The sequence below is a fragment of the Strix uralensis genome, chromosome 17 (genome assembly GCF_047716275.1).
Source record: "Strix uralensis isolate ZFMK-TIS-50842 chromosome 17, bStrUra1, whole genome shotgun sequence".
NCBI lineage: Eukaryota > Metazoa > Chordata > Aves > Strigiformes > Strigidae > Strix > Strix uralensis.
In genome coordinates this window covers 14,955,433-14,972,165 of record NC_133988.1, presented here as the reverse complement: position 1 = coordinate 14,972,165, position 16,733 = coordinate 14,955,433, and the positions used below count along the sequence as shown (strand labels likewise).

Genomic DNA, 16,733 nt, shown 5'->3' with positions numbered 1-16,733 from the left:
TTGAGGTTGCATTTTGTTAATATCCAGTCATAAAGGATTTGGTATTTTAATAAGAGAATCCTGCAAGTTTCTTTGTAAAAGTGACAGTGTCTAAGAGAGAAATACTAAAATTATATACTTTCTCAGCCACATAATGTGTAGTTTAGATAAATGTTCCTTAATACTTTTGGAAATTAGAACTGTGTAACTGATTATATCTGGAAGATGGAAAATTAATTTTCTGAAAGCAGAATTACTTTGCTCAGTTTCAGCTGGAACACCTCAAAGTTTAGGGAACTGACGAGTCCCAGTTATTTAAATATAAATGATCAAGCCACCCCACTATAATTTAGGGAGAGAAAGAGAAGAAATAGTGTTGGGGTATTTGACAAGCATATGTCACCTTACCGTAAGAGCAAAGAGGAGCTGCTGTGATATATTTAATGGTTGGACTAGGTGGTTTTCAAGGTCTTTTCCAACCTAGATGATTCTGTGATATTGTCATGATGTAGTAAAATAGTTTTATATGTTGAACTCTGATCAAGAAGTGCTTAATAGGTACTCAGTAGTAATTACAGTAATGTTTATTTTGTTGAGCCATTATGTTGTACTAGGATTTTTTTTATTTTGGTTATTAAGCCCAGCTATTTCTGTACTTAGTCCTGGATGCACAGTCTAGTTTCTTGTTTAAAAAAAAAAAAAAGCAAACACCAAGATACCATCTCTTTTTTTTGTTTGTGCAAAGCCTTTCCTACATTGCATCCTGATTTGCTGAGGAAAACGTGCATGTATTCTGTAATCTTTTAGAAGACAGGTAGAAAACCTAGCTATTAAGTAAGAAAGGCTGGTCACTTCTTAGAGTTTCTAAATAGTTCTATGCTCCTATTTGGTGTTGCAGAAAAATAATTTGACATCCCAGTTCCTTGCTTCCTCTCAGCCTCCAAATACAGGAACTTTCTCTCCTAGAATTTTTCCAGCTGCATTAGAGCCTCTGTTTTTCTGACCCTCCTTTTGGCTTCTCTGCTCAACTTGTCAGGGGTTTTTCTTTCGTTGAAGGTTGTTGCTACTTTTTTGTTCTGTTTATTTCTTCAAGAGATGCTTCTCTTTCAACTGAAGGACATATCTACTGTGGAAAATGGTGGGAAATCATCTGAGATAACTGCTCTCTCTATATGCATTGGTTTTACCCTGCCACTTCTGAAGGGCAAGGGATGAAAGTCTCCAGAATTTCTTCTGGAAGAAGCCATTAGCTTTTCTGTGAAACTGGGGAGTGTTTAGGAGCCAGAGATACTCCTGCACCTTCCTAGCAGCCAGATCTCCTTCCTGTGTATGAGGAAGTTCACAAACTCCCCACAGTACAAGAAGAAAACTGGAGAGATGTTTCGGCTCTTACTGTGCCAGCGGTACCTGTTCAGCTAGTGCTTCATCAGCAGGGAGGTGTGGAAGTGAGAGCTCATCCTGCCATCACAAACATTACTGGGCTTCAGGTCCTGCAAATGGCAGGGCATTATCAGAGGTGGATGATGAGTACTCCAGCCTGGGACCAGTGTGTCCTGTGACTGCCCATACCAGACTGTGGTGCCTCCAGAGCTCAGGCTGCCAGATGTGCTGTAGATGTTGCACGAGATCCTTTGCAAAGATACCTTTGTGTGTCTGTAACCACAAGATGTAATATCTGTTTCTTCTTGATAGCTCAATATTCAGGATTTTGCAATGAGGCAATTTCACCTTAGACATTTCAACACTTAGATCTCAGTTCACACATCGTCATCGACTTCTGTATTGTTCCTGTGCCCAAAATCTGGAGAGCTGCCATCTGGCACTCCCCTCCACATGCAGTTAGCTGTGTGCTTTCGCTGAAGCCTCCTAGTATGATATTGTCTTTGGAGAGTGGTCTTTGGTCTTTCTTGATCCAGGGATTCAGAGACTCCCCAAGCTAACGGGATCATGTAAGAGTAATCTGGTTTTTTGTGTCATGTGTTGGCTTGTTTTAATTCAAGATGTGTTGTTTTTAGATGCATTTGCAGGCAGCCTTCCTATTCCTCTTCCTTCCTGGAAGCCACCAGTAACGTTTGTTAGGACCTTGAAGAAGGGAGCCCTTTGGCTGTGTCCCTGCCCCTTCTGTAGTTATACGCCACGTGTACAGACAGGCCAGGTTATAGATGTGTTTCTGTGTTCTGCTGAGGCAAAAAAAAAAGACCTGGCCTCAAATGCTTATGTGTATGCACACATACATGGCAAGAATCCATGTATACATGACTACGCCTGAAAGAAGACCATTGAAAATCAGGTACCTTTCTTTGTAAGCATTATCAAAGCAGTCAAATAAATAGCAGTTTTGGAACATGCATTGGAAGTGAAGAAGTAGCAGCACTGAATGCTGCGTGCCTTCATTTTCAGTTGGAGTTCTGCAGCTCTGGCAGTCAGGATAATGCATCTTTGGAATTCTCAGCTGGGTTGCGAAGAGGTGGAAGAGGAGTAAATGCTAATCCACAGCAAGAGTTTTGGAGTCACTTGCTCAACTCTGTCACACACTAATGCTTTGGATAGTGAAGGAGAAATATGTGTTTCAGTTTGCTGTGATGAGCTTAAAATAGTCTCAGCAGCCAGGCTCGACTAGCCAGCTTTTCAGTTTCCTCCCGACTGCCAGTATCATTCTGATACTATTCTGACATCTTTCCTCCTTTCTAGGGCTGTTTCCCTTTCTCCCTTTTGTGAACCATCCACACATCTTGTGCAACAACTTCTTCTAGCTGGAATTCACTGTCAGAGCAGAGAGTAAAAATACTGAAGCTTTTTTTTCTTTTGAGGATATTCTTGGTGAATTAGTATGCTGACAAAAGTAAGAACAAATTTTATCTGATACATGAGCTTTGGATGGTTGCTGCATGGAATCAGTTGGATTCTCCATTTCACAGTTAGTTGGGTGAATTGTTTTTATATTTCCATTCTCTGCTGAATCATTGAATACTGACTGCTCTGGGGGGTTAAAATGCTAGAATTTGTAGATCAGTAATCTCTTATAGGACATTCTAATATTTTTTATTTAAATGAGCATGACTTACTAGTTTGAAATGATGTTGTAAAGGAATCGTACATGCTTGGGCATAAATGTCACTAGAGTAAGAGAAGGTTGGAAACACAGTTTATGTGTATTTTAAATGACAGAAGTGAAATGCATGAGGAAACTTTCCTATTTGGCACTCTGCAGGATAACATGATTTAATTTTATTTACATTTCCACTTTTACGTGTGTCTATCAAAAGTAGCTGGCATGCAGTATATGAGTTTTGTGGATGTGTAGATACATAAATGCTGTATGTGTTGTGTTCCAGGAAGATCAAAATAGATTGACACCTGCCTAACTGATCCAAAATGTTGAGCACCTTTAGTCTGATCATCCTGACATTTACTGCTTGAGTTAATGAGTGGCAGAACCAGCCGTCTTCCATCACTAGAGCGAGACTGGGCAGTTTGCCTCTGGATCCGAGTCATTTGCTGATGAGATTCGGGAACCTTAAGTTCCACTTCAGGCTCTGGAGGAAATTATGCTTTACTGGGTCTTTTCTTGCACTTGTGCAGAGTCTCTTGTCCAGAGGAGACTCTGTGTATCATGGTATGGTAGATTAGGTGGTCCACATACATGTGGGGTGACTTTTGAGATACAGTGGTCTATAAAATATGTGGTATAAGATGATTTTTAGACTTCTGACTTTCTGAGTAACTGATGATACGTGCTTCCACTTCTGTTTGCTGTTAAGCAGTCAGCTTGCATGTCTGTGCCTGGCAGAGGTACAAAGCATAGCTGAACAGTTTGGTTACTGTGCTTGGAGGTACTCCGAAATGGCAAGGAATGAGATGAATGAGGAAAAATTATTGTAATGACGCTCTGAAAATTGCTTCCCTGTGTATTTCTGACCATCGTGAGCTGTTACTTGTATGGCTAGAAGCAGCAAAGTCCACCTGTGATCTTTTAGCAGAAGAGGAGCTGTTTTTCTCAGAGGGTTGTTTGGTGTTTCCAGGAGTGCAACTCGGAGAGAGAATATTGTCAGGAGAGATGTTGTCTCTTTTATCTGAACAGCGGTCATCTTGCATTGTAGTGTGGTTAATCAGATATGTATGCTAGCCAGAACTCATCCTCATTAGGATTTGAATAGGAGACCTCTAGCAAATCTTTAAACATTTACTAAAATGAAAGTTTGCACCCAGTGCACGCTAAGGTGTTTGCATTTCTTTTCTGTTTGAGGCAACGTGATCTGTATATAACAGAATGCTGAAAATCTCAAATGTAGTCAGTCATATTTTGGTGTTAAGTCACCCCAGTATACTATTCTTCACCTATTTTTTATGATATATGAAATCTTTGGAAGCATTCAAAGTGTTTTTACTCAAGATACATTTGCCTGAAAATGGCATAATAGCAAGGGGAAAAAAAACCATCTCTGCTCAGTTCTTGCATTGTTGGTATTCTGGATTTATATGCAGAAAAACAAATGAACCAACAGTTACTGATTAATATAGGACTGATGACATTTAAGAAAGCAATTTTTTTTTTTGGCCATCATAGTGCTGTAGCAAACCAGCCCTAACTGTGTAAGAGTGAGTGTGGCAGTTACGCTGGGTGGGGCTGGAGACGAAGAAGTGCAGTCAGTTACGGTCTCAGCAGCCAGCAGAATGGGTTTGAATTAAAGCCGGTCCTCTCAAGGCAACCCAACTACAAAATGTGTTCTTGTACTTGAAACCCACTGTGTTTAAGCCTGAATTCTTCTCTTGGTGTACTTTTTCTCTAACGTATCGTACATCCTGAGATTGCAGAGAAAAAAACCCAAGGATCTGCCAGGTGTGCTCTCTAAAGAGCTAAACGTGCAATTTTACTGTTAGGGAGGGTTGTATTCTTCCCGTTTTAGGAACGTTTATTGTTGGCTGCTGCTGGAGCTCTCAGTAAGACCAGATTTGCTTGTATGCATCTGGATTAGGCTTGTGACCTATCTTGGTTGTTGATTTTTATTTTGATTTATACAAATGTGAAAAAGATTGCCCATCTAATTGTTCTATGTGTCTGGCATAAAATACAGGCAAGCTGTGTCATTTGAAGATAAGGCTTGCATGTTCTTGTCACCCACAAATAGTTCCTCCTTCCCCTACTTCTTACTTTCTAGTGCTTGGAAAAAAAGATGAGCTCTGAATGAACCCTGAAGGTCAGTAGATTCAGCCTGTTTCATTCCGGTGAGGGAGTGAATTCCAAAGCTGTGGGGCCCTCGCAGCTAAATGCAAAGATGTGAGGGTTGGCGGAGAACTAACAAAAGATATTGTCCAGTCTCCACATCCCACCAGAGGAAGGTGATAAGGGTAAAAGAAAGTGCACAAACAGAATTTGGCAAATAGTTCTCAAGATACGTGCATGACAGTAAAAGCATTTCTTAACTTTACCTTTCAGTGTTTTCTTAATAATAAAAACTATTGCTTTAAAAGTTTGCCAATGGGCTGGATCGTTCTGATTTCTAACTGAATTATATCAAAAGTCTTTTATGACCAGAAGCAAGTTTTTTATCTTCAGCCCAGGGCGGTACAAGAGGGACGGAGCACCTAGCTGGCAGGTCCCGCAGGGCTGTTTTTCATTACAATTCTTTAGTCAGTTTGTATGTGATGTGAAGTGTGAAATACTGTCATTAAAATGAAGTCAATCAGCTTTAAAACCCCACTACTGTTTTTGTTTTCTTTCTCTGTCCAGTCTATGTGTTGCAGAATTTTACTCTCTACCTGACACGTAAAACGCACTCACCTGATGTACAAGGATATTGTCTTAATTACATTAAACCCTAAAACATTGCCTGTGTTAGAAATGGTCGTATAAATGCATTGACATTGGTGAACCAATTATGCTACCATTTAATTTAGCTCTGAATTAGCCCAAATTGAATTGAACAATTTCCCTACCCACCAAATACAGCCAGGTTGTCTTCTGCTAAACAAGGAGGTTTGGAATATTCATTATAACAAAGGGGCTTTAATTCATTATCTTTTATATTTTATTCCCAAGCAGTGAAGCCAATCTATGATGATGGGACTTTGAACAAATTGGTTTCCCACTCTATGCCTCAGTTTGTACCCAGTGGCATATGTGATAATGCTCACCTCGGGGAATATTCGTGAGGCACCACCAGTTGCAAACCACTGCAAGTTGCTTAGCAGGAACAAGCTATAAAGGTTTAGGATTTTATTGAAAGCACCCCCTTCCCCTTCCCCTTCCCCTTCCCCTTCCCCTTCCCCTTCCCCTTCCCCTTCCCCTTCCCCTTCCCCTTCCCCTTCCCCTTCCCCTTCCCCTTCCCCTTCCCCTTCCCCTTCCCCTTCCCCTTCCCCTTCCCCTTCCCCTCCAGTGCTGCTAGAGAGTGCTTGAAAAGACACCTCTTCTCCTCTTTCATTACGAGTAGAGAAACTTTTGTACACTTGCCAATGCAAAGATGTTACATATGTCATTAAAACTTGCACTGTCCACACTTCAGAGAGGCCTTGCTTGATTCTACCTACTGCATTACGGACAAAGAGCACTATACATTTATTTCTCTTTTATTATGGTAACGAAAGTGTACCCATACTTATCTTGATGGTATTTAACATTGCTTTCTTTGCTAATTATAGAATGCCTGACCCGGATTTCACCGTCAGAGATGTGAAGCTATTAGTGGGTAAGTTATTTTGAATGCACTGGATTAAGTCTATACAGAACAGAATTGCTTTGAAATACTTGTCCAGTTGTGTTTGTAGACATTTGTGATAACTCTCAGAATCTGGGAGAAGGATGGAGAAGCAATTTGTAAATTAAAAAGGCTGAGAGAACCCTAATTAGTAGTTGTGCTGACGGGACTCTGATCTCATGCTGGATAATTGGCCATTGGAAAGAGAGTGAATGCTTTTGCTCTTAACAGGTGTCCTACAAACACTTTTGTGATCCTGGAAAGCGGCAGCTCTATTGATCAAGTTCCTTTATTTTTAATCTGTTGTAGAGCATCTGTTTGTAAAAGGTATGATTGGAGCCATATCACCTTTTGCCTGTGCTCTCCCCGCAGTCTTTATCAGTGTCAGGCCAGGTCAGTGCTTTGAGGAAAGGTTGCTAAGAGAGACTGAACACAGAGCTTTGCAAACTGCCTGTGTTTCTGATAAGACACAAACCAGGGAAGTGGTGACTGTAATCATCAAATGTTTCCTAGCAGTTTTTGCAAAAGAAATTTTTTTAACTCTGAGAAAAACTACGTTTTGAGTAGGAGATTGTATTGTATGTTTCTTTGAAATCTGCTTTTACTGAAGATGGATGTGTTATTTATTGTTTATCTGAAATCGTTACTGAATAGTGATACTACACTCTGTGAAGTCATTGCTGCGGAGCTAGCTGAGGTTTGGATGTATTAGCTGCAGTCCTTCGCGGAGACTTTTAACTGCATTCCTGCTAGTTAGAATTTACTGGGTTTATTTCCCTGTGTTGTGGCAGGAGTTAATCTTTTAAATTAGCCTAATTGCTGCATTCTGAAAGACAGATTTTTGAAAATTACTCTTGAGTTTAATAATCAATAGGAATATCAAGTCTGGAAAAGATGTAGTTAAGAAAAACAGGGGAGAGGAACTTGTGCCTCATTTCTGCTCACTTGAGGTTATCTGTGAGACAGGGGTTATCTCTGATAACCTTTCTTCACAAACAAAACTTGGCAATGTTGCTTAATTTATGACCATTTAGAGTTTGGAAAAAAAAGCCCCAAACCTCTTTGGCAGAAAATGTTAGGGAAGTGTTGTGGGAAGTGCCATTTGGTAGCATTTCAGTTGGTCAATCTGCAGTTAAATTAGGAAATAATATGAGCGTATTTGGAAGTCCTAAATTTTATGGATTTCCTAAATACCTGTATGTGCACATTTGTAGGTACAGAATACTTCTTTTTGCTACGGAGGAACCTCATGCACAAACCTTGTAATTATCTGGACACTGTTTGCAATTTTCTGTGAATCTGTTCCATAGCTGATAAACTGCCATTTCTGTCTCTGAAACGGCTGAAGTTGAGGGTCTGACTTTGAGATGTTTTGGAACATCATAGTGTTGCATAACAACATTGTTTTTCCTGTACAACAGTCAAAGTGTGGGAGTTGCATTTCCTCAAGATTGATGTACCTTGAAGTATTAGGGGAGTGCAGATTCCTGTGTACATGGCCAGCAAAGCGGGAGGATATTTATAAATACAAGTAGATTTATAAAACAATGGAACAGAAATAACAATCATAATTAACTTTGAGATTAACTTTAATGTAAAAGTGTGCTGTTTCTCACAGCTGGTTCAACAATCCATGTATATACTCTTGGCCAGATACTGCAAGTCATGGGTCTTTTTTTTATTGTGTTTGGACAAACTCTCTTTGGAGTCATTGTACTGAGCCTGTGATGCGGTCAAGAACATTGTCACCTGCTCTTTTTTTAATACAGTTGATGACTTCTGGCATCACAGGTGGAAACTTTGATTCAAAAGATCTAAAATATTTGGGAAGTGGATTGTTATACCTGAAAAATCATGGTTCTTCTGGCAAATCGTTTCTGTCGTTGTGGAATTTGTGCTGTATGTAACAGCCACATTGACACTGAGAGCAAATGGGAACAATTCCTGTCTCCATGCCAAATTTCCAAATTATCGGCTAATGACTTCAGGAAACACTGGTGAGCAATTTTCCTATTGCCTATCATTGCTGATAATTTTTTCTACTTTTAGGTTAATACATATGTTACGCTCACCATCTGATGTTCAAATAAAGCAGATGAAAAGCCTTGTTTTTTATTAGTATCTCCTGTGGTTGTTCCTGCATTTTTTTAGCAGACTCCTCAGATCTTGCCTGAACCTCCAGATATCTGTGTTTCTGAAGCGCAGTGTTTTCAAAACTTTTTCAAGGCCTTGCTGAACCTGGGAGGGGAATGATGTTTTGCGAACACGAAATGGAATGATCATAACTCTGCATCTGAATGTGTGTGGGAGTTGACAGAGAGAGAGCATAGCTTGAAAAATGTTGTGTTCTCTGTAAACTTGTTTTTTTAAGCTCTCGTTGTTATAGTATGCTGGTGCTATTTAAGCCTGTCATGTGTTCTCTTTTCTTATTTGAATCAGGGGAAACACATTTGTTATAGAACATTTTAAAGAGATGGTGCTGGGTTTTTCCAAAGCACAAAAATTTCATAGGAAGTTACTGAACCTTTGGTCTCAAATTATTCTGAAATCTTACTTTCTATTTCTAACGTGATTGCTGTATCATCTCCATATTTGAGTACCTATAAGTCACAAGGAAATAACAACAGTTGGTAGCCTAGGTTTTTTTAATCTCCCTTTAAGAACTCTAGTCTGTGGCAATAATAATAATAAAAAAAAAAGGTGGGTTTTTTGATCATCGTTTATGGTTAATTTGGCTTAGGTGTCTATTTTTTTTTAGTGTTTCACCAGACTTCTGAAGAAACATTGCCATTGCTTGTTGGATTTTCTTGTTTTCATTTTGTTTAAAAAATACAGATGCCAGCTGTAATTTAGGCTGGTAATGTTTATGACCTACTGTTTATGACTTGCACGTTAGCGTGCATGAATGTGCATCTGTGTGTGATGTGTATGGGTGAAACACTCTTCCCATACAGTAGCTTTACATTAAAGAACAAGCACTTTAAACTACACGGTTGGAATAGTGGCCATAACTTAGACTCCTACCTCCATATGAAAGATATCCTGGATACTCTTTAAACCTGAGATGGTGGATTAATTTCAGCAGTTGGAATTTGTCTGATCTCTGAAATGGCTGTGAGCCAAGAATACAAATGGAGAAGTAGGGAGGAATTGCTGGCCTGCTTGGGAACTTGAGACAGCTCTTGAAAAAAGAAAAACTCTGTTGTAATTTAATACCTATTAAGCTTTGTAATTTCATTGTCTAAGGTGGATATGATTGCTAATTCTGAAGGACAGAATGTCACTGTCATCTCTTCATAAGTAGATTTAAAATTTGATTAAGAGGGTCATAGACCTTCTTAATGTTTCCCTAAACATCTGCCACATCTGCACTAAAAGTTTGATAAGTTATTTCTGCAGGCTCCTTATTTTTCTCTCTTGGCATGCCATGCTGGTGTATTGGTGATGTTAGTATATGCATATGGACTACTTAAAAAACAAGTGCACAACAGTAGCTAGTAAGTATTGGGGCTTTGTTTTATTCCAAAACTTTTTGCACATTTGCAATTGTCTTCAGTTCTGCATAGTGTCTTGGTTTATGTCCTTTTTTCTTTCTTTGATGTTCTCCTACTCCCTTGTTTTAAGGGCTCCCAGAAGTTCAGAGATCTTGTCCCCATTGACCATTACTTCTTCTCTGTAACTAGAGTCAGGCTTCCAGCCAGTAAACAGTGTATCTCAAGGATTCTCCCAGCCAGGGCTACTGGTGAGGCTCTCAGACACTGTTCTTTTTTCCTGGCTGCTAGTCATGTAAATGTAAGTCACAAAGCTCTCTAGAAACACCCCAGAAGTGTCGTTACTGAAAGAAGAAAAGGAGAAAAAAAAAAGGTCAAGCTAGCTGAAGAACTGATTATGGGGAGTAACAGGTATATGAACTGGTAAGTGCTGGGACAGCACAATAGCTGTTACTAATTTTTCCTCAGACTGTGTGATTCTGAGTGACTTATTGCTTGTGTCCAGAAGAGGCAGCTATACAGAATAATTTATGTTTTCCAGGCCTCTTGTGTTGGCTTCTTCCGCTAGCAGTGCTTCTGGGCCACAGCATGGAGGGGTGTCTGTCATAGATGGGCAGAAAAGAAAAAGTGTGTTTTCCCAGCTGTGTCTGCTTGAATCTCCATACATACATAGCTACCTGTGTGAATGCTTTATGCTAATTACACTAAAGAAGAAGTGGATGTACGCTTGCCAACGTTAACCTAGGGCTGAGCAAGGGGAAAGGTAACTGCCTTGCTCAGCGAGCTGTTCGGAAGCCAGGGCTTCTGTGGTCGCTGTTGACCATCTCTAGCTTTTGCTGCTCCTGAATTCAAGGACCAAATGCAATCATTTGCTTTAGTCTTTGATGTCAGAAAGCCCAAGCATTCTATTTTTTCATTTGTTTGATTTTTGTCTTTATATTATTCTTCACGGACATCATACAATGTGAAGAAGGGAGCACTGAGTAGTTTTGGAAGCTATGAACCATGTCAAGGAGAGAAAAAGAGGAAGCATACATGAATGTGTGCATCAGTCTATCAGTCTGAGCTCCTTTCTCTTTCTTTGATTACTTTTTTTTTTCTTTAAGTGGTTTGCTTGGGTCAGCACTGATTGAATTTAAAAGAGTATCTGCTTTTCTGTGGCATCTGCAGTGTCTCGCCCTTTGACTTGTAATTGATGTCTGCACTGCCTTTGTCTTCCCGGGTGTCACAGTCTGCCCAGGAACTCCCTGGGTAGATGTGGAGTCCCTGCACAAGCCTGGTGTCTGTACCTAAACAGTAATGGCTAGTCTGGATGTATTTGCTTTTATTTTTTATTTTTAGCTGACCTCTCTTCAGTTTGCTTGCCACAGGCTGGCGGGTTATTGCCACTGAATCCCAGCTTTTATACTCATACCTAAATAAACCACTAAATAAACCTGAGTGGTGCTGCTGGGTCTGTAATGTGCATCACCTCCTCTCTCTACGGGCTGGTGTAGCTTTGTGTGCCAGGGTATGTATTACACACCCCCAGAGTCCAGCCTGCAATCCTGGCTAGTGGCAAAAGGGGTGATTTCAAAACGTACTGAGGATTCTAAGAAAGAAAAAGAGACTTTCAGTTATTGTGATCCCTGGGCTGAAGAGGTTAAAGTTGTGACCACAGCGGTCACTTCTGTAGGATCAGCAGCATTGTTGTATGGAATTCACCGTGCCCAGCCAGGCATTGTATCAGTGGGAACAGTGCAAGTACAGGACTTACACTATTCATGGGGTGGTCTAACAACTGACATCAACTCACTGATTGATTTTATTTAACTAACTCACTAAGGGTTTATTTATAGAATTAAAAAAAATAAGTGTAGGAGCAGTGAAGAATGTATCATTAGTCATGTATTTTGTTGTTAAAATCTGGTGCTGTAGACTGGACTGGGCCATAATGCTTACATGGATAGAAAATGTTTGGTTCCCTTCATTTAGTGGCTGTGTTCACAAACTGTGTTGAAAGGCTTTGGTGTTCTCATCTTGTATAAAGAGCCCAAGTAGAGTTGAAAGCAGCAAAGCTTTTAATTGTGATAAAATTTGTGCATTGAGGTATGGTAGTAAAAAGCAAACATAACAAAGCTCCAGAAAGTGTTGCAGAGAGCAATCTTCATCTGGCCCAAGGAGATGATGCACAGAATGGGACCTAATAGATCATTTCAATATTTGATTTCTGTGATTCTGTCAAATCTTTAAAGACCTGGCGGCAGGCTTTGATCTCCAAGACAAAGGGTGAAAGGAAAACCAAGGCTCTACATATCCCGTTGCTTTCTTTGCTGGGAGTAGCTGAAGAGATACCTGATTGTTGCTGGGTTTTGCCTTCTCATTAGAAACACCAAAAGAACAGGAGCTGAGCCAAAAAAATCAGTTGCAAATTGAGTGTTTAAAGAAATATGTGTGAAGGTCTCTGCCTCAACTATGAGTTTATAATCATGGTGTCAGTGGTGAAAGATAATAGAATAAATTACATCATTAAATCCCAGATGTTTGCAAGGGAAAAGTGTGATAAATAGGGGGTTTGGCCCTGCAAGTGCAGGTCAGCCTTCCCTTGTGCTGCTGACAAGTACCTGTTCTGGAGGAGATGCTGTGTGCAGTCATACAGCTGCTCATGGTTTATTCACTGAGTGGGTAAGATGTTAAGGACTTCATCGTACTGCACTGAAGTGAGCAACTGACCATTTCTTAAGATCAGTGGAAGCAATTAGACCTGCAGAGGAGTATTTCACTGGCTGTTAAGTTTTGTTTTTTCACAGGGGAGAGGCCTAAGCAAGTTTTCTGAAGTTTGGCATCGCAACGTTTTGCTCATTGTAGGAGTAACTGCAATTACCAGCGTAATGGTGCACAGTAAATAGTGTGGCCTTCTTTTCCCAGGTGGAAACTGGGCTGAAAGGTGGAATGATCTGCTCAGGTGACTGTTCAGTGTGGTGCTGGAAACAGAATTTGGGGAGTCTCAGTTTCAAGTTTTCCTGTAAATGATAAATGATGCACTGAATGTGGTGAGCCATGGCCTTTTCTGTGCAGGGGACTGAGATGGGGTAGAACAAGTTCCCTTACTAGTTAATGTAAGCAGGCTGATTTAAATAATTTAAATTCAGTTGGGACAGAAAGGATTACTGCCCGTCAAGCGTACGTAACAGCCATAAGCTATGTGAGGCACTGTATCTTTCAGCTAGCTGTTTTAGTTCTGTTAAATACATATGCTGGTGTAGTCCCCAGAAACTCCAGCTAAAATGAGAATATACATGCCAGGTACTTCACAGAAGGACAGGACCCCCTAATTCATACTTCTGGAAGTAGGTGATAATGAAAGGGGAATGGAAAGAGATGCAAACGTTGTACGTAATGATTATTCTGGGTTTATAAAATGTGATTTTTAAATATATTAAAAACTGTACACATATTTATGGATTAATATGTATATGTATGTGTAAATTTAATTCAGTACTCAATCAAGAATCATAAGTGGTGTCTCCACAGAAGAGAAAATTGTGGTGGTGGTGACTGCAGATCAGGTGGGTAAAGGCAGGAGGGAGGGCCGTAAAACATTTCTTTTACATTAACATACGTTTCTTCTGGTATGTTAGCACAATAGTTCCCAAGCTGGCTGTGCAAATATGTTCCGCTTTTTGTTAGTAGCTACTCAAAAAAGCTGAAAGCAAACCATATAACTGTCTCTGAGTAACTGCTTCCTGGTGATTTTTTGGTTCATTCCTCCCGCGTGTTTGCTCCCCCTCTCAAATTGATCTGTTCTGAAAATTGTATCATGGTTGAATTCACATTGAACTACAAAGCAAGTTGAGAGGCTCGTAGTGTGGTCTGCGGGCAAGTAGGGGAAATTTTGTCTTAATCAATGTACAGTTCTCCATCCTGTGAAAGAAAATTAGCCGTGCAGATACAAAAGGAGGACAAAGCAGCCACACACTGCAGTTCAGAAAACTTTCCATCATTTCTGCTGAATAGGGACCTAGTGTTGCTTTTTCTATAGAGCAACGCTCCATTTGTTTCAAGGAAGTTTGTGAAATTGGAGACCGAGAGGAGTTAGGAGGGAGGCTCATTAGAGAAACTTTGTTGTAAGGAGTGCTTCCCAAAATTAAACAGGCTGCTCAAAGGAAGTGCAAAAGTCTGCCCGCAGACTTGCATCTAAGTCTTGATTAAGATGTATGGTTCTCCCCCTGTGCGGGGATTTGTCCTGTGAATGCGAGTGCCATGTTTGGAAGAGCAGAAGAGCTGAGTCAGGAGTCATTAGCTGCTGGATCTCCAGGAATCTTGTGTGGAGGGACAAGGAGGAAGCAGTGAGGTCTTTGCTCTGTTCCTAGTGTCCAAATCATGCATTTTTCAAACCACAGTAGGCCAGAGTCTTCTAGGGGAGAGGAGTCAACACTGATCTCATGGGAAGGGGGAGTACTTGTATGAAATATTTACATTCATTGTAAGATTTCTCTTCGTGTTGCTCATGGGGTTTTTGTGCTCCACAGTGTGATCTGTGCCTGGCTTGCTCTCTGGGTTCCGCTTTTTTCTTTTTCATGTAAGTGGGACTGTTGGAGTATTAACCAAAACTGAGGTAATGAAAGCATCCTCGTTGTTGTGGTTTGGAAGGCCAATGTCTGTGTAGTTTTATAAAAAAACAACTTGTGAACATGTTCTTCAGCCTGTGAGGATTCAGATTGAGGGTACCTCAGTCTCTGGATCCTGCAAGTCCCTAAATTCATCAAGGGACTCAGATCCACAAGAGACAGTCGTCTCTCCAGTAGCTGAGAGGAGCAGGGGGATCCACCAGCACTTTGAAAGCAGGAGAATGAGGATGGCACCTTGCAGGATGAGGCTGAGTTTGGATGTTCCAAGTGATTGTAAATAATTGCATGTCAGTGCTGTTCCCTTGATCTGAGGATACAAAACCAAAACCTTGTTTTAAGGGAGCTGAGTTATGTACCTGGCTACAAACTTCTTCAAGGAAAAAAAAGGAAAATCAGAAGGCAGTGTATGTCAAGGCCAGTGATTTGTCTCAGATGTTAAAAGGCTATTTGCAGGATTACAACAACATGCGTTTGAGATCCAGTCTTTATAAAAATAAACAGTTCTTCCATCATGTTGCTTTGTGGCCAAAACTTGGTTTAAAATCTCCCACTATTTTTTAAAAATACTTTGTTTTTAAAATCAAGTTCCAAATGTCCTCACAGTCATGCTGTTGGGACTGCCAACGTGCTTCGTGCTCTGAAGCATCTCTGTAATTGGGAAATCTGCTAAGTCAGACCTTGACTAAAATCAGCAAATAAATATTATCACAGAAAACGATTACTTCCAAGTGCCTCTAAGCTAGGATGGAGTCAAACCAATGGTCTATCAACAAAGGGGTCTATAAGCACTGTTGGAGTGAGCTGGCCAGACTTCTAGCTGTTGCATTTCTTTTTAAATATGAGAACTACAAAGAGGAAACATCTGGACAATTAAAAAAAAAAACAAACAAGGCACTGTTCTATTGAAGTGATTCGTTCCAATTATGTCTAGCAGGTTTCTCTTTTCCAAGTACAGCACTGAAGACCTATTGGCTCATCCTTTTGTCTTTGTCTTTTTTTCTTTCTTTTCCTTTGAGCGACCTCTCCTGTTTTCTTTGTATCTCTCTTTCTTTGATGAGGCTACTTTGCTGTACAGGACTGATTTTACTCCCTAATCTCATAGTAGCTTGTGTGGAAGTACAGATAAATCTTTCCAGACTTGAGCAAGTGCTATTAGGATTCTCTTACCACCCATGAACCAATAATGATAGAGAGATCAACATACTTTGCTGTAAGCAGGACCAGTAGGACTTGACAGGTGGGGTTTTGTTTGTTTATCATGGGTTCTCTTCGTTCTTTGTGGGACACCAGCAGTTGTGTATGTTCATCAGACAACGTAATTCTGAACTGTTCTCTCTGCTCTGTGTTTGCTCAGGGCTAGGAAGAATTACAGAATTGTGGAGCTGCACTGTATTCTTTCCTGGGCAGAATTAAAATTAGAAACTAGACTTCAGAGTTTCTGAATGGATTTTTTTCAAGTGAAGGTTACATTAGTGATTTTCCTACAGTCTGAGGGCTCCACCTAATTTGCTGAAAATTAAAGTGGTTTGTAGCAGCTCTGAAGCAATCCTTTGGGACTTTGGCATCCACCGATATTAAGGTAGAGCAGTGCATGTGTAAAGTGGAAATCTCTCTATATTAAAGTGGCGTATTGCAGGCTTTCAGAGGACATTGCTTCATTTAACATGCACTGGGTTTGTGCCTCTTAAATAGCTTATTGTTTAAGAAGAAAAGCTCCAGTCTGTAATATCAGAGAGGGATGTTGGGACTAGGGTTCGGTGTCACTGTATGATTCTCCACAGCAGCCACCAGCGCTGGTGCTGGATGCACATCCCTCACCCTGATGTTTGCGGAACTGTGCTGTGAAGCAGGCAGGGAGCTGACCCCACTTAAAAAAATTATTTAAGCCTCATCAGTTTCTTGAGTATTGGTGAACAGTTTGTATCATGAAACCAGGATCTAGGGCAGAGAGAGGTTAA

At 40.4% G+C, this 16,733-nt stretch overlaps 1 protein-coding gene across 8 annotated transcripts in view; it reads left to right on the top strand.

Annotated features, from left to right (window-relative positions):
- The window catches only part of KDM2B (lysine demethylase 2B), a 126,251-nt gene that overhangs the window by 11,879 nt on the left and 97,639 nt on the right, over positions 1–16,733 (top strand). For all 8 annotated transcript variants that reach the window (XM_074887701.1, XM_074887707.1, XM_074887705.1 and 5 more), the window contains one exon: positions 6,619–6,665. In XM_074887701.1, the coding sequence (XP_074743802.1) occupies positions 6,619–6,665 (47 nt within the window). The remainder of the gene's footprint in view (positions 1–6,618; positions 6,666–16,733) is intronic.